The 27,528-nt window shown below is 39.5% G+C and overlaps 2 protein-coding genes across 4 annotated transcripts; both read right to left on the bottom strand.

Annotated features, from left to right (window-relative positions):
- Positions 1–212: 212 nt before the first annotated feature.
- Positions 213–9,634, bottom strand: si:ch73-95l15.5 (uncharacterized). Of its 3 annotated transcripts, none has more exons than XM_004078483.5 (11): positions 9,483–9,634; positions 7,991–8,204; positions 6,911–7,914; positions 6,064–6,210; positions 4,473–4,541; positions 4,092–4,184; positions 3,219–3,368; positions 2,994–3,140; positions 2,412–2,534; positions 1,359–1,550; positions 213–974 (listed from the first exon to the last, which is right to left on the bottom strand). In XM_004078483.5, exons 2-11 carry the CDS (start codon positions 8,160–8,162, stop codon positions 870–872), a joined length of 2,202 nt encoding a protein of 733 aa, XP_004078531.1. In that variant the 5' UTR covers positions 8,163–8,204; positions 9,483–9,634; the 3' UTR covers positions 213–869. The 3 variants fall into 3 exon arrangements, with proteins under 3 accessions (XP_004078531.1, XP_020566061.1, XP_023819892.1); XM_020710402.3 differs by having other exon boundaries at positions 9,372–9,513; XM_023964124.2 differs by lacking the exon at positions 9,483–9,634 and adding an exon at positions 9,158–9,291.
- Positions 9,635–12,537: 2,903 nt separating this feature from the next.
- On the bottom strand, positions 12,538–17,077 carry LOC101157806 (lysosomal thioesterase PPT2-like). Its single transcript, XM_004078484.5, has 8 exons — positions 16,751–17,077; positions 15,396–15,549; positions 14,477–14,572; positions 14,289–14,399; positions 14,127–14,210; positions 13,964–14,048; positions 13,373–13,427; positions 12,538–13,179 (listed from the first exon to the last, which is right to left on the bottom strand). Exons 1-8 carry the CDS (start codon positions 16,904–16,906, stop codon positions 13,036–13,038), a joined length of 885 nt encoding a protein of 294 aa, XP_004078532.3. The 5' UTR covers positions 16,907–17,077; the 3' UTR covers positions 12,538–13,035.
- Between the last annotated feature and the right edge of the window lie 10,451 nt (positions 17,078–27,528).

Consider the following 27,528-nt stretch of genomic DNA (forward strand, 5'->3'; position numbering starts at 1 on the left):
AATTCGTTCAGAACTTTCTCTGTTTTGATTGCCTGACATTAAATTTTGATCAGTACAAATGAAGAAAAAAAGTGACACACAGAAAGATGCAACACCAAGCAAATATGTGCACATCTCCATCAGATGATTTTGAAATGAAGCATTTGTTCTTCTGTGTGTAATCCTCAAAAATAAATGATAAGACATTGAAAGAAGAATGCCGGCACACCAAATCCATTTGAGTCAGAGAGTTTAATTCTCTTCAGTTAAAAAATAAAGAGACTATCATCTTCAGCAGTAATTCTAGAACAATTCAAGACAACAAAACATGCTGAAAATAATTATTCCTCAGTGAAATTAAAAAGACATAAAAGGAGAAAATTCCAGCTGATAAAAGTACAAGATTGATCTGAACTGCCAAAGCTGGAAAAAAAAAAAAAATCACCTGCAGAAGGTTGAGTTCCCCTTTAGTGAATTTTAGATTTAAAGCAACATCCCAGCTGACCTGCATAAAGGTTTGTTAACTTTTCCATCCGTTAGAAACACTCCAAATGAATGAAAGGAAGCAGCACCGTTTAAAATAACCTCAGTACAGTAACTTTGTAATCAAGTACCAAACATGGAGCTCTGCAAGCATTAGGGTTGACTCTCTTTTTGAACTTCCTGATTCATTTTAAAGAGTTCAGTAGTAATCATGAAAAAAAAATTCAGAAAAACTGCATTCCTTCCACTCCTCCAGAACACAGCAGGTGTGCAAATCCCTCATTAACTGGAGAACAAATATAAATAAACCTAGCTGGTAACATAAATATATGTAGAAGGGGAAACAATGGTGCAGACAGTGCAGAATATCCAGTCTCTGTGCAGCGAGCGTGCACGGACCATGCACCTCAAAGTGTGTGCTTGACAGCCGTCACGGTTTCCCGTTTGTTCTGCAGGTTCTGCTGCAGCTCCGTCAGCAGGCGGTCCCGCTCCTCAGAATCCAGCAGGATTCGCTGCAGACGAGAGAAAATACAGAGAACAGCGTCAAGTGATGCTCATTTCGTTTTTGTAGCAGATTTCAACTGAACATACATTTATAATAAAAAGGTACAAACTTAGTAAAGAAACTACAATTTAAAAGCTGAAACACAGATTATTTTCACTTTCAGAAAGCATTTGAGGTAACTGTCCGTCTCCATGGACAAGGGTTTGCTGCACAGAAAAGGTCCTGCAGGCTGCAGCCAATGTTTCAACTTTTTCTTCCCCCTCACCAGAAGTCTGTTTTTAATTAATCACATGTTACATTTTTTTTAATTTAAAACATTAAATCTCAGAAAGGATTTCCAGCAGTTCATGCAGCTGTGAGGCTCCAAAGGGCAGGCAGAGCAGCATTTCACCTCAATGAGTTTGTCCCTCTTCTCCAGGCTGTCCCTCAGTTTCCCGGCCTCCCGCTCTCGGTCCTCCCGCTCGTTCTGCCACTCTCGCTCAGCCTCCTTCTTTTCCTTCTGCTTGTTCCTCAGCTCCTGCCGGGCTTCTTTGAGTTGAGCCGACAGAGCGGACACCGCCTGACCGTGAGTCTCCTGCTGAGACTGAAAAAAGAAGCTCGAGAGTTACCGACAACAGTTCACAAGACGAACAGTTTCTGTTTATTTATGCACAGAAATTTGCAGATCAATGCACAGAAGAAAGGTTTTAAAGGTAAATTATTGTTTTATAAAAGTAAATAATTTACATTTATATTTTCTTTTATTTAAAACTACGGGAAAATGCTAAATGATAAAAAAAAATTTAAACTATTTAGTGTAAACCTGACATTTTTAAGTATTTTCAAAATATTTTCAATTATTCTTTTTTTTCCCTATCATACAGTTATCGTTATTAAATCCACCATAGTACTTCTTTATGTAGCGTGTGATCATAATTTATTTGAATATATATATTTTTAATATTAAATGTATATGCTTACTTTTGATGTACAACAACACTGGCAATTTTTTAATAATTTTTGCCATTGGATATATTGGGAATTTTTTAAATAATGCAATCCTTGGTTTTTAATTAATATATTAATGGCCTTTTATGAAAAATGACTTTTTTTGAATTGCAAAAGTTGCAAAAGTTACTTTGTTTAACTATTTTTGCAAAGTTTTGTAAATAAATAAATAAATAAGACAAATCGATATATTAGCAATGCAAATTCATCCTCTGTCCATAAAAACTTTTAAAAACCAGAAAATCTTCCAACCACAACATACTACTTACTGAATTTGCTCTTTTTGGGATCTACAGAGGACATGCAGGGCTTTTCAATTATGTCAAATGTGAAAGGGTCGGGCTCTGGGAAATGTGGTTTTTGGTGGTTTTGAAAACAAAAACAAGCAAAAAAAACTTTGCCTGAGCATTTTTTTATTACATAGTAAAGATGAAAGCTGAGCACACATGTCCCTCACCTTCACCATGTCCTGGTACTGCTGCAGGCTTGCTGTGAGGTTGGAGACCTCCTGACACAAGGTGGCACTCTTGTCTGCTTTGTCCTTCAACAAAGCAGCCAGCTCAGTCTCAGTGCCTGAAGACTGTTGACCAATCACAGAACAGAGCACAAATGTCTGGATTAAGGTCAGGAAAGTCAATATTTACAAAGAAGGCTGAGCTGATGGCCAAACAGGGATTCAAACACCAGGAAAGCTGCAGTAAAAGTTTCAGAGTTCCTCCTGAGCCACACACTAACTTTTGTTAAACAACAACTCTTTGGAGATTATAGAGATCGCTTCAGCTAAGCCTGCTGCCCATCTTCATTTAACAAACTGCAGTAATTCATCCGAGTGCACAGACAGACGCACCTGATGAACCAAGAGGAAGACCAAAAACTGCTAAAAGCGGTCATAACCTGCAGCGGATGCTGAAGTCCCCCAACTCTCTAACAGCTGAGCATTCAAAGTCAGAAATAAGAATAAAGCAAGACTCTCCTCTTTATGGAGGACGCAGCATCAAAGTACAGTAGTTCATGTTTAATTAGGAGTTTGGATGATTACCTCCAGCTGCTGCCTAAAACTCAGAATCAGGTCCTCCTTGTCCTGCAGGACAGCAGAGAGGGCGTCGTCTCTCTGTCTCCACAAATCTCGCTCCTTCTCCACATCCTTCAGCTGACGCTCCTTCTCCTCCAGAGCCACTCGCAGGTCCTGGGAGTGAAACCACATCTGCTTAGACGTCCACACGTTTAAATAAGAGGTTTGCCGCCATCTTCTCTGCGCCCTCACCCCTATGATCTCCTGGTTGCACCGCAGCACGGTGTTCAGCGTGTCCAGGTCTCGCTCTCTGTCTCGCCCTGCCTTCCTCAGGGCCTCCGCCTCCTTTTCCAGCCTCTTCTCCTTCTCGCTCCTCTCAGATCTCAGAGCCTCCAGAGCAGCCTGCAGATGAAAGACACACGTCTGCTGTCACACAACATAAAAGGAAGACAACTTCTTCACCGCAAAAGCACACTCCTTCACTTTAAAAAACCATTAAGTTCATGAATTATCAATAATCTGACCCTTCAGTCTGTAAAGCTTTAACAAACTTCATCTTTTCATTCCATATCTTCGATTTTCTTAGCATGAAGAAAGAGATATCAGAGCAGCAATAATCAATATCCTCCTTCATAATCCCAGTTTTACCAAGTGTCTACATTTCAGTAAATAATCTGATGACAACAACAATCATAGACACCAATGTAATCTCCTTTCCAAATATGCTGCTTTTATTTATTATATTCACATGAAAAAAAATGTAAAAGAAAACTACTGCAAGAAGAAATTATGTAGTTTTGTAAAAACAAAACATGCAAACTGTCTAACTGCAGGTTCAAATCCTGACTCTTAAACAGAAATTATCAAGAATTACACAATCAGGTAGAAGAACCAGTTCTCCCCAGCTTTTCTTTGGTCTCCAAATCACAGTTTCCTTTTAAACAAACAGATTTGCTTAACTTTCCTAACATGCAGGCTCCTCTTCAAACAGACCTTCAACAACAGCAAAATCACAACAAACTAAAGCAAAGAGACCCGGGCCCGTCCCAGAATGCAATCTGCCCAGAGTGGGTGTGACCACTGCTGCGCCGCGTCCTCTAGGCCAACGTTGATCAAAGTGCCAACCTTGTTCTCAGCCAAAACCTCCTTCAGACAGTGGGTCAGCTCAGAGCTGGCTTCCTCCCCCTCACTCAGCCGTCGAATCAGAGCCAAGCACTCCTGCAAAAAAACAGCAGAGCACGTTCATGCAGCTCTGAAAACATTCATAGCTCTGTTCACTCATGGAAAGATGATGCAGCATGTTGGGCCTAAACACGGGTAATGATGAACACAGAGGTTGCATGTGTTTGTAAATGAGAGCAGCTCCAGAAAAACAGATTAAAAAAAAAAAAACTTAGATTTTTCTGTAAATCAGTAACATGCTGTGGCTGCAGCTGCGCCTCCAAAGACAAACAACATTCCTGTGAGCTTTGAGCTGGAGCCTCTGCAGCGGCGCAGGGACCTCACCTGGATCAGACGCTCCCGGCTGTGCAGGGAGTGACCGAGGTTCTGCAGGAGGAAGCCGTCTCCTCCATCCTAAGGAGAGAGGAAGAAGTCATCTTTAATACCTGAAACTCAGATCAGCAGAAATCAATCTTGCTGCAAAAGACATTGCAATAGTTGCAAACGATTTCTCCGAAACATTTGGAACAGAACTGAAAGGTCAATGTTTTGGAATAAAACTGATGAACTTTCCGATCCCCATGCTTTGATGTTTACCCACTAGAAGCTCGTGAGTGTTTCTGCTGCTGAAGTGATAGTAGATTTGACATCTAACCACAGTTGAATTTATGGGCAATACTTGTTTGTTGAGTTTAAAGAAACCAAACAATGAATCCCTGAGATTATTTAGGAAAATCAAACATTTCTTCATTATTTAGGTTTGTTTTAAATGAGGTTTTCCTAGACTGTCACTGTTTATGATACATGAAACCACATTTTGGACCCATCGTGGGTTTAAATGAGAAGACGTCACCATTAAAAGTGTGTTTTTTATTTAGCTTCCTTTGTCACTAGTAGAGTCTCCACCTCAAGGCCATTAGAGGGTGGAGGACCTCTGCGTGTGACGGGAGCCAGTTTCCAAACTGGCTCAACTCGTGTTCTAACTTGCTTGTTACACATCACTTCTTCTGGTTATAAGATGGAGGGATCTGAGCTCTTTCAGCTGGATGGGGTCAGGAGTTTTCTGCAGGTGGACGGCCTCCTCGGTCAGGAGCTCCTGAGCATGTGGCAAACTGCCGGTTTGTGTCTATCTTTAGCTGCAGATAAACAAAGGATAGACACACCCTTGGTCCACAACGCCTCCGCTCCTGAAATAATACTATTTTTATACACAGTCAAGACTCCGAAGGCCTCTCTGATCTGCTGGACTTCCTCTGACAGCCGTTTTCCATATAAACTTTGCATTATGCATATGAGGTGCACCTATGTGTGCAACACCTGCATGGACCAACATCTAACTTTATGCCTGATTGTGTTTAAAGTGCTTCAGGCAAAAAACTAAACACAGAACCATTTTTTTAAGTCTTTCAAAGAAATATAAAAAAACACAGTTCCCCCTGTTTTTGCAAATTAGGAAAACACAATATTGAATTCCTGCCAATGTCCAACATGCTCTACGTTTCATAATCAGTATTGGCCATTGAGCAAAGATGTGGGTCAAAGCTCTTTCTTTAGTGTATTCAGCTCAGAGTCAGCTTTCCACATGTTAGTTTTTTGCTTCTGTCGTCTTTCAATTCAATTCTGTTTTATTTATTTGGAAAATTTTACAAGACGGTTGCCTCAACGGGCTTCACTAATTTAAAAAAACATAAAATCAGTTATAAAATACAATAGCTGATTGCTGAAATAAACTACACAGACTAAACTAAACTGGGCATTGCTCCTTAAAAAAAGGATATTCCAGTGGGGGGAAAAAGAAAAAATCTCAGGGATTTCCACATAAAGTAGGGATCCTCCTCCATCCTTTCAGTGAGCAGCTAATAGAATGACTAAATTAGAGAAGATAGGTTTTATTTTATTTTTTTAAAGATGTTCAGAAAAACAAAGATTGACATACAGAACCCAGATCCACTTGTCCGTTAGCTTCGGCTGGTTTACTCCCTCCTTGCTTCAACTCAGCCTCCAGAGTCCTGATGCAAGTCGTGGCTTTGTCCAGCTGGGCCCGCAGGTTCCTGACAGCGGTGTTAACCCGACCGGGAGTGCTCTGCAATAATGAACCAGAGCTGATTTAAATAAACTCCAGAATGCTAGAGTTGCTATAAAGTCTCACTCCAATCATCCGATCATCTTTTGATCCATTTTCAAAATGTTTCCAGTTGCCATTTAATAAGGATCATGCAGTTTTTAGCTGAAAATCCAAAAACCTGTCTCATTTTCTACGACAGTTTCTGCAAAGTTCATTAGAAATTCACATCCGACTTGTGGGCGAAACTGTTGGTGCGGAGCAGTTATGGCTCAGAGTTCTCCGTTTACACGCTCTCCCACTAACTTACACCCCTCACACCCCAAACCCAACATTATTAGTGCAACAAAAATGGCAAGCAATATCGGAGCTCTCCAGCTGTGCAGTTTGAGCCAGATTCCAGCTCAGACAAGGAGAACGAAGACGTTCATGGATTTAGTCGTCTATAAGTGGATGCATCAGAATGGAGCAGAGCAGGGAGCTTGTGTCTGGCTAGCATATTTTCTACATCCCAAAGACAATTTTTTTTCTAACATTTTTTTTTTGTCTGCTCCTGATTCGTTACAATTTGAATAAAGAAGTGTTCAGAAATGCAATTTTAAGAAATTTTTCCTAATATATGTTCTCTATCATCAGAAAAAAACCCCTGCAAGAACATGTCAAAAATGCTAAAAACTTAATTTTCATCATAGTGGGTCTGTAAGTTTTGCTTTGCACTCACCTCTCGCAGCGGCATGTATTCATCCCTCAGCTCCATTAAGACATCTCCATCCTCTTCATCCATTCCATCCTTTCCGTTTTCAGCGAAGTTCAGCACTCTGCTTACTCTTGGGGACGCCCCCCCATCAGTTTTATCCAATCTTTTCCCAGTGTTTTTGCCCAGAACCGGGATTCTGCTCCCTGAAGGAGAACTGACTGGCTTTGCTTCAACGCCTCGGAGCTCCATCAACACAAAGTTAAGCGGTTGGACGCCGGTTAAATCAACCGGGTCGTTTCCATCCAGTAGGTCCAGAGACTGGACAGATTGGGTACGGGAAGGCGCTCGTAAGGAAAGGCTGGATCCCGCCAACGAAGCGGGGCTGGAGCTGATGGTTGGACCTTTCTGCCAATGGAGGGGCATGCTGCTGGACCTGTCCCCGGACAGCCCCAAGGGGGAGAAGGCATCCGAAGGCAAGTGCCGAGGAATCCCGCAGACGGACTCGTAGTCAGAGTCCGACACCCTCAGGGAGTCACAGCCTTCACAGCCTTTGCCTCTCCTGCATCTTTTACCGGTTCGTATGAAATACGGACACGTGTCCCACCGCTCAGACCAGCACTCGTAGCCCGAGAGCGCCATGTTTTCTTTGAGCATATCCCTGTAGGCCTCCTTCTCCACCTCCCCATCATCCTCGCTGATGCTGCTCCTGCTCTGAAACTCCTGCAGGTGCCTCTGCCGGTAATTGCTGCGTACCCACTGTCGGATCTTGTCCCTCTCCTGCGTCAGCTTCTGAAGGCGTTCAGTGGAAAGAACACGGACCCTGGAGATCACAGAGTCGAACTTGAACACCCGCTCCAGGGCTGAGACGCATTTGCCGCACACAAACTCCTCCCGTCCGCTGCCTCGTGGCACCTGCTGCCCCAGAATGTGGGTCAGCACCGAGAGCAGGTCCACACTTTTGGAGGGGGAGCCCAAAAACGACTGAGACTTGGAGAGCGAACCAGAGGATCCAAGAGATAAGGTGCTGCCTTTGTGGAGAAAGAAAGAAAACTTTTAGACTCTGAACTCTCTGCTTAGAAAAAAAACGTCTTGAAAGCCACGTACCCCATGGGCTGCTCTGTGAGGACCGGCTCAGGCTGCCTCCTCTCAGAGACTCTGTTGGGGTCGGAGGCTGACTGCCCTTTTTGTTTTGGCTCCCAAAGAGCCATCGCCGTTGGTTTCCCTGAAGATCTCCACCGCAGATCCTGCAAAAGCCGTTTCTCCCTCTGCTGGACATCGTGGACAAGAGAGGAAATTCTTCTCTGCCGTTCAATGAAGTCTGTATGAATCAAAAGAATTATTTACAACATGAAGAACTTAAAGCAATTCCATTTCTTCAAGTGGATTTATATGGAGAGATTTTTATGCCAGTCTTAAAAAATTTGTTTGTACTTGAAACAAAAAAATGCACTTAAAACTCAAAAAAAGTTGCTAACAAAACAATTTTCCTCTTGAAACTTAAAAATATGAGCAACCAAAAGAAACTTTATCCAAGAGAAATTCTGTCTCTTACACGCGAAACAGAGCAGGGCACCAAAGCCAGTCACTCACAGACAAATGGACATGGAGGTTGATGCTGATTGGTCAGAAATTCTTCCAATCAGCTCAAAGGCTGGATCAGGTTTGTGCGAGGTTGAAAACAAACCGAGACCACCTTGAAAGATGGGTCAGAGAACTGTTCCTGGTCAAGGACTGAAAATTTGTTTTGGATTTTTGGGGGAAACAAACTCTGGTTCACTGTGGACCCAATGTCTCGTCTGAATACACCCTTTAACTTGTGAAGGAAAACGTGTGACAGAGCTTGAATTAACAATAAACAAATGTTTCAAAAGTTGAAGATATATAATCATCAAGTTCATATTTTTTAAAGAGAGTGGACATTTTTGCATCTGATGGGTAATTGCACTCCATAAATGTGCTTTTCTGATATGTTAAAAGGTGTAAAAGGTCTCAGCGTTTCTCTTTGGCATCTTCAAAGGAAAGTGTTTCAGGCTGAACTGGTTTGTAGAATTTGCTGGAAGCAAACTGTCATTAATAGTCGTTGCTGAAAAGACTTTTGAGTCTCTTCATGACGGGATCAGCACCAGCTGTAAAGCAAACACACCCAAATGTTATTTTGGTAAAGAACCCTTAGGTGCTCTGCGTTTGCCCCAGGCCGCCAAAAGCCCGAATGCGCCTCTGCTCAGAACCGAGCTGCAGGAAAGTTTCCCTGAACTTGGTCACGTGATCAACCTGCGGTTTTCTCTGCGGGCCTCCCGGCGGAGCGGCGCGGGGCGCAGTCCCCGCGCGGGACGGGACACGTCGACCTTCAGCCACGCTGTCAGCATTTCTCCGCCGTGGCCGTGGGTGGGGTGTTTTTCCTGACACCAAGACCGTCTAAATCACCGGAACCGATTCGTTTCAAAGTTCTGCCGAAGAAACTAAATGTTCCTCACGCAGAAGTTACCCGCGGTCGGTCCGGTTCGGGCCGCTGGAGTGTAGCCTCAGAACGCAGATTCCAACTCGTATCGGTTCTGGCCCAGAACGTCCCAAAAACAGACTCTGATCGTGGACTCACGTGTCAAGACCCGCGCGCTCAGGGAGGATTCATGATGAAGGTTCGACGAGACAAACGTGGAGGATGAACGTCAGAGCTGAAATCTGCGCCGCTGACACGCGGAGCCCGGCTGAGAGGTGGGTGTCACCTTGCTGACGTCACCGACCCTACCTGTTAGGGGCCGCGTGAAGGAGGGTTCTTCTTTTTAGTTTCACTTTGAACAGGTGTTTCAGCCAATTGTTTAACTTTCCACCCCGTTTTTCACAGATTCTTATGAACTACTTCACTAAAAAAAATAAAATTTCTTTATACAACAAATACAAGTTCTAAGTAAAGAACTTTGTTAAAAAAATGGTATAATTTTCAGAGACAAAAATTCAACCAAGGATTTATTTTGACTTTCTCCACCTCCTCCTCTTCAGAGTTATTCCCCATTATTTTTAAAAATTAGTATCTAATTGTCTAATGTCTAATATTATGACAGAAGAAGATTGAATTTTGTGAATGATATCTATAGATTTTTTATGAGTGCGCATCCTTTTTAAGGATTATTTTAGAGGACAAACAAAAAATAACAAAGATTGAAATACACTGAATTATATTTCTGGTTCATGATTTTCCTGGGACAGACTGTTGACTTTGTCTCTATAACCCCACAGATTATGGATGGATGAATGAATTTCTATGATCACTTTTATAATCAGTGGAAAAACTGAAAGCATTTGAAAGAGACTTGTGTTTTTATTTTTATTTGTTTTTTATCGTGAGTCCAGCACAAACCTGAAAATTCCACTACCAATAAGTCAAAGAAGATCAATAAGACTGACTGACCCACTGTGATGTGTAATCCAATCATGTGTGAAGGACAAACAGCCGACATGGATGAGCAGCAGAACTGAGCAGAATCAGCTCTCACTGGTGAGTTTTGTAAAGCCTGGCAAATTTATGGCTGGTTTAGAAATCTGCTTGATTACTTTTTATTAGCAAAAACAGCAGCTAAATATCTAACTTAAGTTAAAAATAATACATACATTTAAAGTGGTTGACATGCCTATATGTTTACAAAAAGCTTTTTTAGATAGGATAAAAATCTAAATTTTAAACTTTTTACCTTCTGTGATAAAATTAGAAATTTAACTGGCAAGGAAATTTCACACTACAAAAAATGTTAGATTTAATTTTATTTGAATTTATTTTGTAGGGACTGTACACATTAAATGCATCACTGCAATGAGCCAGTGGCTATTTTTCACCTTCTGCCCCCAGGCATTCCATAAAAATATGGGATATGGGATATTTATTCAATTAAAATACAATTAAATGCACTATAATGAAATATTTTACTTTGAATGCACTTTTTGTGAATGGAGTTCCAAAAAATATTTTCTAGTTCCAGTAATGTCCACAAGGTGGCAGCACACATCTGGTCTTCTTTTTCAGGAGGTCATCAGACAATTACGGCAAACCAGAAAATGTATTCAAACCTGTTTCTGTCAAAGAAGGGAATTTTTGTAAAGTTAAACATTCATACTGTCTATTTCGTTTTTTACGTTAGGCCTCCATGTCACCAAGACTGAAAAAAAGAATTACATGCAAACTCACTTAGGGCCAGTTTACAAAATATATATATATATATATATATATTTTAATTATGCCTTTTAAGTTGTAAATTTACGAAAGAGAGTCATGTCTGTTAAATTACAAGAGATAAAATCTCGCAAATTAAGGGGAAAAAATTCATGCATTATTGAACTAAAGTTTTCCTTTTATCAGAGTTGAAGATGACATCTGTGGAACCTTTTGTGAAGCTTTTTTTTCTGGATAAGTTTAAAAAACAAAGAGATTCTGAACTTGTGTCATCCGAACACCAATGCGGAAGTAAACAGTGTTACATACGCCCCCTCCTCCAGATGAAACGTCCCGTTTCAAGATAAAACAATAAAGAGGAATGAAAATAGTCTGTTACATTAGCATAAAAATGTTGAAAATGCCGAAAAGTGCTCCTCCTCAGACGAAAGCATCCCACAAACGTAGAGATCTTGTCTTTGGTGGAGGAAGAAAGGATTCAAGTGGACAGCTGCAGGGATACCGATGTCTTCATCAAGGGGCTGCAGAGATCCTGCAAACCCATCAATAAATAAAACATTAATAAATCATAAATCAAACAAATGAGCCTCCAAGCATTTGGAACGTTATCAATAAACATTCAGGTCACCTGTTTCATGGAGTTTAGTCGGTCTGCTCTGCTGCTGCTCGGCGTTTACTTGCTGCTGCACTGTATGCTCACCTCCACTTAAATCTTGTAAAATTACAAGTTTTCTTTCTCGTAAATTTACGACTTAAAATCTCATAATTTCACTTTTTTTTTTTGGTGGCCATTAAGCTCTGTCGTATACTTTTACTATCCCACCTGAAGTGTTTTTTCTGTGGTAATTTATTTTGCCTTTTACCATTTTGTGCAGGAACATTATTGCAGTTCACTGAACTATTCCAACCTTATAAGCTCTTTTAAAGGAAATTTTACCGTCAGCTGTCAGCTTTGGTTTCATTTCTTTTATTTTTACACTTGATAAATCTTTTTTTAATTACTCTGTCTGGATTTTAATACTAAACACACTAACTGAAGCGTCTCTGGGAGGTAACATATTCTTATATTTCTTTGAGCAAATATTGTTACAGTCTTTTATTTCACCTCCAAAATGTCGCTAAAATCTACTAAAAGAGAAAAGAAATCCTTACAATGTCCAAAATATTCTATGAAATGTAAAACTTGGATAATTATGAATAATTTTATTATTTACAAACTGAACATTACTGTAACTGTAAAAAAAATGCAGGTTTTGATTCATCTACAGGTAATAATGTTAATTAACATTCTTCTTGTACGTTGATGTCTTCAACATGTTTACCAGTGAAGCTGGGGATACATTTGTCATACATGTTGTTAATATCTGCGTCTTTACGTTTGTAAGACTCTCATGTGTCACCAGTTTTGGTTGTCAAAAGAGTGTATTAAAAATAACCAAAAAGAAAATGTACATTTAAGAAATAAAGCAATACTGAATTAGAATGCCAGCAGGAAAATGTTTATTAGAGAAGAAAGCAAGAAAAAGCAGAAAAAACTGAGAGAACCGGGTGAACTCGAACTATCCATGATTGAACTATCCATCATTGGACTTTTCCATGTTGAAGGTGTGTCCATTTTCCATTTTCTAATAGTTTTCATCAAAACAAACATTTAAATTGACTTCAAAGAATGTTATGTGAACTCCAGTCACTTAACTGATTGCCCAATGATGCAAGTTAAGGATAAAAATGTTTGACTTAAGATGACCACATGAACAAATAGGAGGAAACACAAACTGGAAACACATTTATGGTCGCCGGGACTTCCAGGAATTTCGTTTTGGATATTGGTGGTGTTCCTTTTTTGATTGTAGTCCTACATCTGACCACTAGACGCCACTAAAAGTCCCTAACTAGAACCTGAAGGCGTCGCAGATTCTCTCTAAAGCGCGTGCAGAGCTCATTGGTGACTGCACTGATCCTCAGCTGAACCAGGCTCTTCTCATCTTCAATCAAGCCATTTTTTAATGCATTTGTCAAACACCTTCTTGTTGGAGTGCCACTTAACATGTTTGACCCCAGGCTGACTGCACACGGATATGTCGCCACGAGTGTCCAGCGTCTTCAGGCCAAACGTGTTTTTCTTGTAAAACTGAGGCAGGAAGACAATAACATCAGGTTTGTGTGTTAAAGGACAATCTTTTACAGATCAGGTATAAAAATGTCATTATTTAAGGATTGATAAAGTTACTGTTTTTTTTTTCACCAAATAGTCCTGCAATCACTATAAATGATGTCTACCAGTTTTACTAAACATGTGGTTAAAACCTTTTGCAAACACTTACCGTCTGTTCCTTCATTTCAACAACTACTTCATTGTGGTTGTAGAATCCAAAGAAGCTGCAGAGAAGAAGTAAATAATTAAAGCTAAGAGGAAGCTGTAGGAACTTCTTTTGGACAAAAACTTTTCTCATCATGCAAAAACATGTCAGCGTGGTCAGGAATTAATTCTTTTTTCTTTAGGCATCAGTGAAATCAGACAAATGTAAGGACGCAGAGGAAGGTAGATATTATTATCTGATGTTGTATGAGCTGCGGTTGGATCTTGCAAAAAAAAAAAAAAAACCCTGACCCAATGCAAAAATAAACTAAGATGCAGCTGCAGCCAAAACAACACGACCTCCAGGCAGGACTTTATATAGTCAAAGAATTGTCTAGAAAAAACGGATAAAAAAATTCTATTTGTTTTTTACTTAACATTAATCCATTATTAAATGAAGAAAACCTATTTTATTATTTATTCTCAACATTTTTTTAAATAGTTGTGTTTACATCCCAAGAAGATTTTTTTTATAACTCTTTCCAGATCATACACATGTAAAGCATCTCTCTACTCATTCATGTTCTTAGGGATAAATGAGTGGAAACACGGATACCTGGACTGCCACGGGGTGATGACATTATCATCCGGTCCTCCAATCAGCACCAGCTTCTTGATGCGCAGGAAGTTTTTTCTCCAGGCTGCAAAATGCAAATGTTTTTTTATATTTAACCATCTTCTTGCTGCCAATCAAGAAGAAGGCAACCAAATCCAACTACCTGCCATCTTGCTGTGCGGTTTTTCTCCATTCAGCAGTGGCAGGAAGTTGCTGTATTTCAGGTATCGTCTCCTGCGATGAGGATCTGCAGAGGAAAAAGTTTGGAGTTTCTATTCTTCTCCAATTAATAAACGAAAACGCTCTTTAAAGTCACTGATCTTACCGTTCCAATAGTTGCACATAGAAATGCTCTCCTGTAGGTCTTTTGTGTAGCATAAAAGGTACACTAATTCTCTTGCAGAAAGGGGAAAATATCTGAGCAAGACATCCGGCACTGTGAAGTTAGAGCACACGTTTCTTTTTAAAACTTTGCTAGTTTCCATCAATGACTTTCGCACCAACTTTGCTGACCTCCAAACTGCCCAGCCAGCGGTGAAGACAGCGCAATGAAGCTGTGCACGTTGTGGTTTGGGAGAGTGGAAAGAAGTCCTCTGCAAATTAGACCCCCTTCACAATAAAGGAAAGAGCACATTCAAGACGCTTAGAAACAAATAAGAAAAATTCTAGTGATCAACACCAGCTGTATTAAAAGTAATGGGGTAGGACAAAGGTTTGATTGTCTTTGTTCTCTTTAGATTGCAGTTTTGGGGTTGTGGAAATAACTTTAATAAAAAATAAGGTTATTCCTCCATTTTCTTAAATAAAAACTGGGATTCAAATGTGTAAAGAACCAATAAAAAGAGGAGCTGCAGACCTGAGTCAACTGTTCTCCAGTGACATTTCCTCTTCAGTGAGGACTCTCTATCAGCTTAAAGTCATGTTGATGTGGCAATAGTTGAAACTCATATTCAGTTTTCTTTCAGTCATTGTGGAAATGACCATAAAACTAACTGAGAACTCAACGATAAAAAAACCCACAGAATGATGCAGAAAACAGGAAGAATTATATATACATCTGACAAAGACAAAATGTTAGTATCTGTCTCTTTTACCCTCACTGATACAGTCATTTCATGCTTAAAGGTTTTATTTGCACAGTTACACATTAGGTGGAGGTATAAGCTTTGTTTTCTCTGAATTCAGATGATGAAGAGCTGTCTCTCAGCTGATCCACAGGCCTGCTGTTTTCACACACTAAGACTAAGTTGCTTTTGTTTGTGTGCAGCACTCAAAGCACCTACACCACATCTCAGATGGTACTTCCTCCTTAACGCACAGAGCTCAAAAGTGGCTGTTTGGGTCTGAGGAAACTACAACCATGAGCTTCTCATGAATCCTCCTCTGATATGCTCTGCATCTCAGATTAAATGCTGTTTGAGTCTGGGTGAACCTTGAGAGTAGCACAGAAGATGGACTCCCTCTGGAGACTTCTCCATGATTTTTTGGATGACCTTTCCGAAACCTTCAACCTGTTTCCACATGGGCTCAGTGCTGTTTCCATAGTTGAACAGGTCAATCGCTGTCACCTTGGTACCTGGATGTGCCTGCAGGGTTTCATGGTGCATAAAAGTGATATAGTTTATAGTCTGTGACACATGTGGACATAAATATATATATTTTCACATTATTCACTAAACAGAACATATAACATACAAAACATGACAAAAGTTCAACCATTCCTTAAACACACTCCTACAGAATGTGGGTTTTAAATACTGTTGATGCAATAAAGTCAAAGAAAACCACAAATTTTCATTCTTTTTTCACCTTGTAATAAGTCTTTTCCTATTTATTCTCAAAAATCTTTTTTTTGTTGCTAATCAACATGCAGAAATACACAGACTTAAATATGTATCGTACATGTCACAGCTGGAGAAAATTTTTGCAGTTTGCCATCCATCATTTATTGTCTGTTTTTGAACTATATATCTGAAAGAATCATAACTTCTGCAGCAACTGTGGATGAGTGTAAAGTCTATGTCACACAGCCATTATGAACATTTTGTGCTTTTTCAAGTGAAAAGAACAATAAACAAGACAGAATCGGCAAACTTGTCATATACTGTATATATTTTTGTACATTTATATATAGTGTGAAAGTTCGGTCTTTCGTGATGCATGCGTGATATACGTAATTCATAAGTGTTTCTTGTGTTCGTCATTCGTCGATGTGTCCAGATATCTGTCAAGGGTTTTTACGTGAATTCCGTTCAGAGCTGTTCAACAGTTTTGGTTGGTTGAGAATTACCCAGCTTACGCGTATTTTACGTAGTTTAAGATTAATTATTGGATCAATCCAAGCAATTGTGCATTATTTGTGCACGATTGCAAGATGCATACACTTGGCCCTCCAAGACGGTTCCTCGTATGTCTAACAGACTTTTCAAGCGTGTACCACCGATGTAAAACTTTTATATCGCAACTCGTGGATTTTTTTATGATCCTCTGTCTGCGCAATCTTTATCTAATTTCTCTCTGAACATCTGCTCCTTTAACAGCTGCTAAAAAGAAATAAATATAATAACTTCAATTATTTTTTTAGAAGGTACAACTTTCACCTGATCTGCATCTAAAGACCTTAAAGAGTTGAAACATTTTAAAGCTGCAGCTTTAATTTTAAATGTAACAGTGAAAATCAAAGACTCAGGTTCAAAGTGAGAAAATCCACATCTAAGATGTTTTAGCTCTTGAAAAAAAAATTCCTGTCCAGCAGTTTGCAAAGACCTCACAGGGAGAAGGACATACCTTCTTGATGAATCCAGTGAGCATCTTAAAAGACCTAGGCCCACTTAAGACCCCGTGGACAAGGATGACGGGCTTGTAGGCGCTGGTCCAGCCGGCTGCCAGCAGCAGCATGAGGACAGCTGGGGTTAGGATAAAGCTGAAAGTCTTCATGCTCATGCAGTTGACAAAAACGCTTTCAGCAGACTTCTCTCTGCTTTTATGATCATGAAGGCACCCTGACTTCCTTATAGAGCTGAAATGTTGACGTCACAAAACCATTTCTCATTAATCGTGACAGAAAAGACAACTTCAGTCTCTTTTCTTTCAAAATGTAACCAGAAAGTCCAGAATTCAGTTCAATTCAATTCAGTTTCACTTATATAACCCAATATTACAATACAGTTGTCTTAATGGGCTTCACTAATTGTACAAAATATAAATTCAGTAGAAAAATACAATAGCTGATTGCTAATTTAAACTAAACTAACTTTACTAAACTGCTCTTAGACACTCCTTTTCGATAAAAAACCCTAGAAATACCAGATTCCTGGAAAAAAAGGAGAAACCTCAGGGATGTCCACATGAAGGAGGGGTAGACACACACATCCCTGCATGGGATGTTCAATGAATACAATGATGACAACATACTTAATCTATTTTTTTATTCTGGCCAAATATTATATTGATAAATGTAAATGATAGCCCCTTCTTGCACATTTTTAATCTGTGAAATTAAAATGTGAGCCGAATCTAATAAAAACAGATTAAAAAAACAGAAACCTATTTGAAAAAAATACAGTTTGAATAATTGGTCATGCCTTTTTGGCTCCCCATCCTTTTAAGGTTGTGATGAACATTGTAACGTCCCAGCTTGTACATTATTAGTGGTGGCGGGAGCAAGAGCCGAGCTACCAATATCTGGCTGAACTGGAGAGCTGTCCGTGCCCCACGCGCCGTACCACCCTGAACAGTCTCAGAGAGGGTGTGACAGATGTGCAGACTACGCAAACACCTTTCTGGCATCAAAGCCCATTCATCTCAGAGTACAACACACAAACAGGGTACAACATGACGTTCACTTCCCTCAACAGCTTTCTCACTCATGGTACAGGTTTTCACATTTCCCACGAGTGTCAGTGGCTAACCCCCAGGTTGCCACACTGCCCCCACCTAGGAGGGTTAAGTGTCCCCAAAAACTCAGAACGACCATGAATGTGCCTTAATCACTACTCTAAATGAACACAACCAACAAACACATGGACATAGTCCCTGAACTGAGCAGGCTGCCTTCGTGCCCGGGTCAGCCTTGCTGCTGAGTCACCAACACCTTGTCCACCATCATCCTGCTCAACACCCATAGCAATTGCAGAACTCTTCCTGTCTGTCTTTGCCAAAGGGTGGTCCTTTTCATAGCCCCACCCTCCAACCCTGACCCAGCAGATGCACCTGATACACCACCTTGGAGATTTGTTCTGCAATCTCTCCAGGTCACCCGATGCTTTGTCGTTGTAGTTGCGCTCTGGTCCAGTACTGCATATGCCTGTAGACACTTGGTGAAGTAATCCACGGCCACCAGGACATATCGGTTTCCGGACTCAGTGATAGGAAAGGGAAAAAAACAGTGTTCCTCACTCAGAAGAAAAATCAAAACACAAAGAAAAGCAGTTTCACTTAAATAACACAATTTAGAATCCAAAAAAATAAGATCAAAACAAAGGAATTAGACATTCACAAAATCATTCTTGATTTTCAGTATGAATACAGACCGTGAAAGCGGGGCCTCACGATCACCCGTGGAATGGTGAGTCCGTTTTGAGCCTCAGAGCGCAGATTCCAACTCATGTCGTTTCTGGTCTTGAACGTCCCAAGCACAGACTCATCAGAGCTGAAATCTGCGCCAATGACACACGGAGCCCGGCTGAGAGGTGGGTGTCACCTTGCTGACGTCACCGGCCCTACCTGTTAGGGGCCGCGTGAAGGAGGGTTCTTCTTTTTGGTTTCACTTTGAACAGGTGTTTCAGCTAAAAGTTTCACTTTCTACCCCATTTTCACACATTTTTATTAATTACTTCACACAAAAAAATTCAGAATTTTTTTTCAACAAATGTATTTAAATTCTAAGAAAGGAACATTTTAAAATAATGGTATAATTTTAAATGTGTGTTTCCAGGTATTCAGAGACTGCTCTGAACCGAAGGGACACCATTCTCTTTCTAACTTGTGGGTTACTTGTTTAAGAGAACGTGTAAGAGCGTTAAACCACAGTGCTAGTCTGTTTTGTCTAACGAACTTAGGTTTCAAGGGGGCAACAACATCGAGTGTACTCCTGAGGGCTTGTAAGGCATCATTAACAAACTGGTCATTTATGCTAGGACTGATGCTATGGGAACTGGACTCAGAGTATTTGCTCAGAATGTCACTAAGTACTGGCTGAACTGTGTGTTTAAACTCAGACAGAACGGTCAGTTAAGGTTCTTCTAAGCTGTTTCTTATTCGCTGGGGCAGTAGCATGTTCTAATGTAAACTGGAAGGTAATCAGAAAGTGATCAGAAATGATGGGGTTATGAGGAAGGACACTTAACTGGCCAATCTCTATACAATGAGTTAAAACAAGGTCCAGGGTGTGCTTATGACATTTACATTTTGGGTGAAACCAACATCATCTAATAAAGCTGCAAAAGCATTTCCTAGACAGTCACTGGGATCATCAACACGAATATTAAAATCCCCCAATTGTCGTTTCTTGTCATTTTTATCTTTTGTCCTGAGTTGTGCCCTTCTGGTCTATGTCTGTAACCTGTGTTGTCTCGTGTTTCCACCTGTGTTCCCCTTCCTCATGTCTTAAATAGTCATTGTCCTGTGCCAGTTTATTTTGTTATTTCAAGAGCCAAAGCTAAAGCTTGTTCAAGAAATTAAAACCACTAAAATCTCTCCATCTGATTCCAGCCCTGTGATCATTCCTGACACCAATATTATAATTTGATCAGAATCTAAAATAATAGTCGATAGGAAGTCGGAATATTCTGAATACTGGCCGGGGGGCGATAAATAATTATGAATGAAACAAGTTTTTTAGTCTTCCTGTTTGGGTGATTTATAGGCAATATGATGCTTTCAAAGGAGTTATAAACATGTTTAACTTTAGGGCAATATAAATGCCAAACCACCTCCTTTCCCTGAGATCCTGGATTTCTGATAGTTAGCATAAGTGGGGGGGGGGGGGGGGGGGGTTGCTTCATTCAGTCTAACAGTCATCCTGTTGGAGCCAAGTTTCTGTTAAGGCTAGAAAACTAATAAGGTTGCTATCATTAACTCGTTGACTAAGAGGGACTTAGAGGAAATGGATCAAATGTTTAATAAACCACATTTAATGACATCATGATTCTGCTTGTGAGTACTGCTGTCTGTCACTGGGAGGTTTCTGTGTCTCACTCCTTTCACTTGCCTTTCAGTGCATAAGCTGAATCTAAGAACTGCTCGACTGGGACCGTGGACCCAGTCGAGCACCTCAGTCCATAGAAAGGTAGGCAGAGAGGTAGGCACAAGGAGGCGGAGCGTGCCTGTCCTGTGGCCTTGGGGGCCCTGACGCTGAGGTCGCCCATGCTCCCCTCTAGCACCTTTCTAATACAAAAGGCCTTCAGCTTTCATCTGTTTGCTCAGTTGTTGGACAGTGTGAAGAATAGTTAGAAACTGCCTTTAACTTTTATTACACTAATGGTTTAAACTTAATTCACTGAGCATGTATTGTCATCTCAAAATTATATTACATTTGAAGAAAGCACAGCCGAACTGTTGTTCTCACAGTTTATTCTCATCCTCCCTTTTTTCTGTGCATGTGTTTTCTGCTGAGCAGGCCTCAGACTTATCTTCACTTTAGCCTTGGAGCTTCTCTCCAGCAGTAACCTGTGGGCGTGATTTTCACACGAGGTCCATCGGACGATCTTCTGAATATGCAAATGCAGGGTTTTTATACCAACCCCATCCCTGAGCTCGTTGGTTTGGACTTTGAATGAACCATGTTCATCTGTCTGTCCCCTTCGTGTTTGCACGAAGTAAACCCTCCAGAAAAGCTAAGTTTTGTCTCTGAGTCATTATTCATTATTCATTATTTCTGTGTGCAAGAAACTGACGGGGTTACGAACTAATACAATACAGTCCTTTCTAGACAATCCAGTTTCTTCACAGACAGGACAAATTAAAAAAAGTAAAAGAAAGTGTTCCTCACTCAGTAGTTACCTGTGGAACGGTGGGTCCGTTTCGAGCCGCTGGAGTGTAGCCTCAGAGCGCAGAATCCAACTCATGTCGGTTCTGGTCCAGAACGTCCCAAACACAGACTCGTCAGAGCTGAAATCTGCGCTGATGACACACGGAGCCCGGCTGAGAGGTGGGTGTCAACCTGCTGATGTCACCGGCCCTACCTGTTAGGGGCCGCGTCAAGGAGGGTTCTTCTTTTTGGGTTTGCTTTGAACAGGTGTTTCAGTCAAAAGTTTAACTTTCTACCCTGTTTTCACAGATTTTATGAATTACTTTACTGAAAGAAGTCTGATTGTTTTTTACAACAAATGTATTCAAATTTTAAGAAAGGAACTTTTTAAAATAATGGTAAACTTTTCAGAGACAAATGTTCAACCAAGGATGTGCTTTGATTCCCCCCCCCTACAGACTTATTCCCCGTTACTTTTAAACATTAATTCTTAATGTTGATGTCTCTTATTATGACAGTAGATTGACTTTTGTGAATGATTTCCATACATTTTTAATGAGTATGCATGTTTTTTTAAACATAACTTTAGAGGACAAACAAAACAAGGATTGAAATACACTGAATTATATTTCTGGTTCATGATCTTCCTGGGACAGACTGTTGACTCTGTCTCTATAACCCCACAGATTATGGATGGATGAATGGATTTCTATGATCACTTTTATGATCAGTAGAATATCTGAAAGCAAATATAGGCCACTTGTTTATTTGAAAGAGACTTGCGTTTTTATTTTTATTTGTTTTTATAATGAGTCCAGCTCAAACCTAAAAACTCCGCTACCAATAAGTCAAAGAAGATCAATAAGACTGACTGACCCACTGTGATGTGTAATCCAATCATGTGTGAAGGACAAACAGCCGACATGGATGAGCAGCAGAACTGAACAGAATCGGCTCTCACTGGTGAGTTTTGTAAAGCCTGGCAAATTTATGGCTGGTTTAGAAATCCGTTTGATTACTTTTTATCAGCAAAAAGAGCATCTAAATATCTAACAAGTTAAAAAAATATTACCTTCATTTAAAATGGTTGACATGCTTCTTTTATATATACAACAAGCTTTTTTAGATAGCATTAAATATAATTTTTCAATTTTATACTTTCTGTAATCAAATTTAATAATATATAAAAAAGGATGTTCAATGAAGTGAGAAATTCTAACTGATGTAAAACTGAAATTCATTTTACTGTTAAAACAAAATATTTTGCATAAATATTTTGATGGGGCTGCACGGTGGCACAGTCTTTAGCGCTCCTGCCTCACAGCAAGAAGCCCCCCAGTTCAAGTCCTGGCTTGAAACAGAACATCAATGGGGGGCTCTTCAGTGTGGAGCTTGCATGTTCTCCCCGTGCATGCGTGGGTTCTCTCTGAGGTCTTCAGCTTCCTCCCACCGTCCAAAAACATGAATCATAGGTCAATTGTTAACTCTAAATTGTCCATAGGTGTGTGATTTGTGGCCCTGCGACAGACTGGCGACCTGTCCAGGGTGTCCCCTGCCTTCACCCACAAGTGGCCGGGATAGGCTCCGGCCGCCCCGTGAACCCGAAAGGGACAAAACGAAAGAAGAAGATGATTATATTTAATTGTCCTTTTTGAGACAATGGAATTCAAAAAATATTTTCTAATTCTAGTAATGTCCACCAGGTGGCAGCACACGTCTAGTTTTCTTTTTCAGGAGGTTATCAGACAATTAAAGCCGAAAATTAATTCAAACCTGGTTCTGCTAAGGAAAGGATTTTTAGTAAAGATAAACATTCACAGAATCTACTGTGTCTTATGAATAATTTTATTATTTTCAAACCGAACATTACTGTAAATTAAAAGAGAGATAATAATTAATTAACATTACGTTGATGTCTTCAACATGTGTACTAGTAAAGCTGTGGGTGAATTTCTGTCATACATGCTGTTAATAACTGCATCTGTACGTTTGTAAGACTCTAATGTGTCACCAGTTTTGTTTGTCAAAAAAGCATTTTATTTAAAAAGAACCAAATGAGAAAATGTACATTTCAGAAATAAAGCATGACTGCATTAGAATGCCAGCAGGAAAATGTTTATTAGAGAAGAAAGCAAGAAAAAGCAAAAACAACTGAGTGGATCTGTGTGAACTCAAACTATAAACAACTGAAAATCATTAGACTTTTCCATGTTGAAAGTGTGTCCATTTTCTAATAAAATGCTTTGATTTAATTCCTTATTTTCATAAAAACAAAAATGTAAAACTACTTTGGAGAATGTTAACTAAACTCCAGTCACTTTACTGATTGCTCCGGTTCCGGGTTACACAGCTAATTCTGTCTGATAAAAACTGGGAACTGGATAATGATAAATCATGTAATAAAATGGTTAAAGTATAACGGGGTGGGATTATATAAGTTCGCTTCCTCCCACTCCCTTTCAAGCAATATTTATTAATATGTCTAATTATCCTAAGTTTGATTAGTTACTGTGTGAATGTATAACTGATGTTTATATTGCCGTTGTGTATTATTTCTACTTAATTGCTTGAAATAAACCATTTCAAATCAAAAATCAATTGCCTGACAATTTCATTTTGAAAATTGGTGTTCATTTTTTGGTTGTAGTCCTACATCTGACCACTAGATGCCACTAAAAGTCCCTAACTAGAACCTGAAGGCGTTGCAGATTCTTTCTAAAGCGCGTGCAGAGCTCATTGGTGACTGCACTGATCTTGAGCTGAACCAGGCTCTTCTCATCTTCAATCAAGCCATTTTTTAATGCATTTGTTAAACACCTTCTTGTTGGAGTGCCACTTAACATGTTTGACCCCAGGCTTAATATGTCGCCACGAGTGTCCAGCGTCTTCAGGCCAAACTTGTCGTTCTTGTAAAACCGAGGCAGGAAGACAAGAACATCAGGTTTGTGTGTTAAGGGACAATCTGCTAAGATCAGGAATAGAAATATCATTATTTAAGGATTGATAAAGTTACTGTTTTTTTACCATATAATCCTACAATCACTGTAACTGATGTCTACCAGTTTTAATAAACGTGTGGTTAAAACCATTTGCAACCACTTACCGTCTGCTCCTTCATTTCAACAACTTCTTCATTGTGGTTGTAGAATCCAAAGAGGCTGCAGAAAAAAAGTAGATAATTAAAGCTAAGAGGAAGCTGTAGGAACTTCTTTTTTTCTCATCATGCAAAAACATGTCAGTGTGGTCAGGAATTAATTCTTTTTTCTTTAGGCATCAGTGAAATCAGACAAATGTAAGGACGCAGAGGAAGGTAGATATTATTATCTGATGTTGTATGAGCTGCGGTTGGATCTTGCAAAAAAACAAAAGAAACACCCAATGCAAGAATAAACTAAGATGCATCTGCAGCCGAAACAACACGACCTCCAGGCAGGACTTTATATAGTCAAAGAAATGTCTAGAATAGAAGGATAAAAATATTTTTTTCGTTTTCTTCTACATATTAATCCATTATTAAATGAAGAAAATCTGTTTTATTATTTAAAATTTTTTAAAATAGTTGTGTTTACATCCCAAGAAGATTTTTTTTATAACTCTTTCCAGATCATACACATGTAAACCATCTCTCTATTCATTCATGTTGTTAGGGATAAATGAGTGGAAACACGGATACCTGGACTGCCACGGGGTGATGACATTATCATCCGGTCCTCCAATCAGCACCAGCTTCTTGATGCGCAGGAAGTTTTTTCTCCAGGCTGCAAAATGCAAATGTTTTTTATATTTAACCATCTTCTTGCTGCCAATCAAGAAGGAGGCAACCAAATCCCACTACCCGCCATCTTGCTGTGCGGTTTTTTTTCCATTCAATGTATGTAACACGTCAATGTATGGGTGGGGTCATATAAGATAGCACAAGGGTTAAAGTCATGTTTATACTGTTGGCTCAAAGGAAATATTTAGTTTCCTTTCAGTCATTGTGGAAATATCCATAAAACTAACTGAGAACTCACGTTTAAAAAACCAGATTGATGCAGCAAACAGGAAGAATTATATATACATCTGACAAAGACAAAATGTTAGTATCTGTCTCTTTTAACCTCATTGATACAGTCATTTTATGCTTAAAGGTTTTCTTTGCACAGTTACACTTTAGGTGGAGGTTTAAGCTTTTTTTTCTCTGAATTCAGATGATGAAGGGCTGTCTCTCAGCTGATCCACATGCCTGCTGTCCAAGTTGCTTTCTTTGTGTGCAGCACTCAAAGCACCTCCACCACATCTCAGATGGTACTTCCTCCTTAACCCACAGAGCTCAAAAGCGGCTGTTTGGGTATGAGAAAACTGTAACTATGAGCTTCTCATGAATCCTCCTCTGATATGTTCTGCATCTCAGATTAAATGCTGTTTGAGTCTGGGTGAACCTTGAGAGAAGCACAGAAGATGGACTCCCTCTGGAGACTTCTCCATAATTTTTTGGATGACATTCGCGAAGCCTTCAACCTGTTTCCACATGGGCTCAGTGCTGTTTCCATCGTTGAACAGGTCAATCGCTGTCACCTCGGTACCTGGATGTGCCTGCAGGGTTTCATGGTGCATAAAAGTGATGTAGTTTACAGTCTGTGACACATGTGGACATATAAACTTTACCTCCATGACATACGGTCAACAAACACAGCTGATCCGGAGGTTACAGCAGCTAAGTGGGACTTTGTACCTGAATTCAGTTTTTCTTATACGTTTTCTGAGTCAAATTAATGTTTTTTAAAGTTTCACTTCAATTTGATGCCTGATTTTTTTTCATGTTATTCATTAAAGAGTACATATTTAACAGAAAACATAACAAAAGTTCAACCATTATTAATCACGCTCCTACGTCATTCACAAGTGTTTCTTGCATTCCTCTTTCGTCGATGTGCACAGATGTCCGTCGAGTGTTTCGGTCTATGGGTCTTTACATGAATTCCGTTCTGAGCTGTTCAACATTTTTGGTTGGTTTGAAATTATGCAGTTTACGCGTATTTTACGTAGTTTAAGCCTAAATATTGTGTAAATCTAAGCAAATGTGCGTGATAGCAGGATGCATACACAAATTTGTGGCTTCCCACGATGGTTTCACATAAGTCTAACAGACTTTTCCCGCGTGTAGCACCGATGCAAAGCTGTAATATAGAGCATACTGCTCACAATACACATTAAAATTACGTAATTGGTGCACGAATAACTAATCAATTGTGTGTAAACAGCGCAATATTCACACACGGTTTATGTTCTAACCTTCTGTAGTTTTACCGGGTTTCATTCGTGATACATCCGGGAAAGGTTTGCATGAAGATCCCAACTTTTCTTACTTTTTCCTCGTATTTTCACGTATGACCAATTTTCATCCGTGAAATATGCACAAAATCTTCAGAGTGGCTGTGTGACACGGCCTTGAACTGTAAACAGCTGCTTAAAAGTAATGGAAATAAAAAATAAAATGATTTTAAATTTAAATCAAAGGCACAGACTTACAGGTGCTATATAAGGTTTAAAAGGTTTATGACACACAGACCTGAAAGTGAGGAAATCCACATTTAAGATGTTTTAGCTCTTGACAGAAGGTTTCCTGTCCAGTTGTCTTAACGGTTAAATCAGTTATAAACTGAACAGACTAAACAGTGGTTATCAATAGCCTTCGTTGAGAATGCAGCTGGTGGGACTGCTTTCCCATCAGCTGCATATCATTGAGCCATGGGCGACTCCATACAATGAATGTGCATTCGTGGGTCGGAAAGAAAAGATAAGCAGTCATTAATAAATGCAGAACAATATGATGGTTAAGATTGGTTGAAAAACATTATTAACATAGTGGAATTTAAACAGCCATCACCTTTGTTTATAAAGCGATTTAACACAATTAAAATTGAAGCACATTAATAAAACCTGTTTAAAAAACAGATTTATTAAAAAGGTGAATAACAACATAGTAAAATCTTGATGGTAAAAAAATATATATATAACCCCCCAAAAAACTAAAAATGTAAAATAACAGAGCAAATTTTTACCAAATTTCGTCCTTTTTTTTCTCTAAAATATAAATATATTTTATATTTATAAATACCTGGCCATGGGTGAATTTGAGATGGCAGAACACCCTGAAACATTGGAGTTCTTTCTGCACAGAGTTTTGGCATTTTTCACAGTAAGGAAGTATTTGTAGCCTTCAACCACCTGTATTTAAGAAAAAAATATAAAGAATTAAAAGGAAGCAAGCATGGATTGTGATTCAAAACAACATCTAAGACCAGCACAACTTAAATTATCTTGTCATTGAAATACTTGAAATATTTATCAAACTGCTTCTTTCTGTAATAGTTTAATAAAGCAAAAGATAAAAAATTGTTGAAGATGAAAAAAAACCTATAATCTTTAGAAAAAAATGTCACTCAATTAAAATGTTTAGCCGCAATTTATTAAATAAACTGTCAAAGGTGAAAAAATAACAGTGAAAATGTAGATGACTCGATTGGGGAGGACAGGTCCTGCAGTTTGACTGAAGCCGTCCGTTAAACTATATTTGCTAGATACCTGTGGAACGGTGGGTCCGTTTCGAGCC

This window comes from Oryzias latipes, chromosome 16 (assembly GCF_053564925.1).
Source record: "Oryzias latipes strain Hd-rR chromosome 16, Olatipes_Hd-rR_3.1".
In the NCBI taxonomy this organism is placed as follows: domain Eukaryota; kingdom Metazoa; phylum Chordata; class Actinopteri; order Beloniformes; family Adrianichthyidae; genus Oryzias; species Oryzias latipes.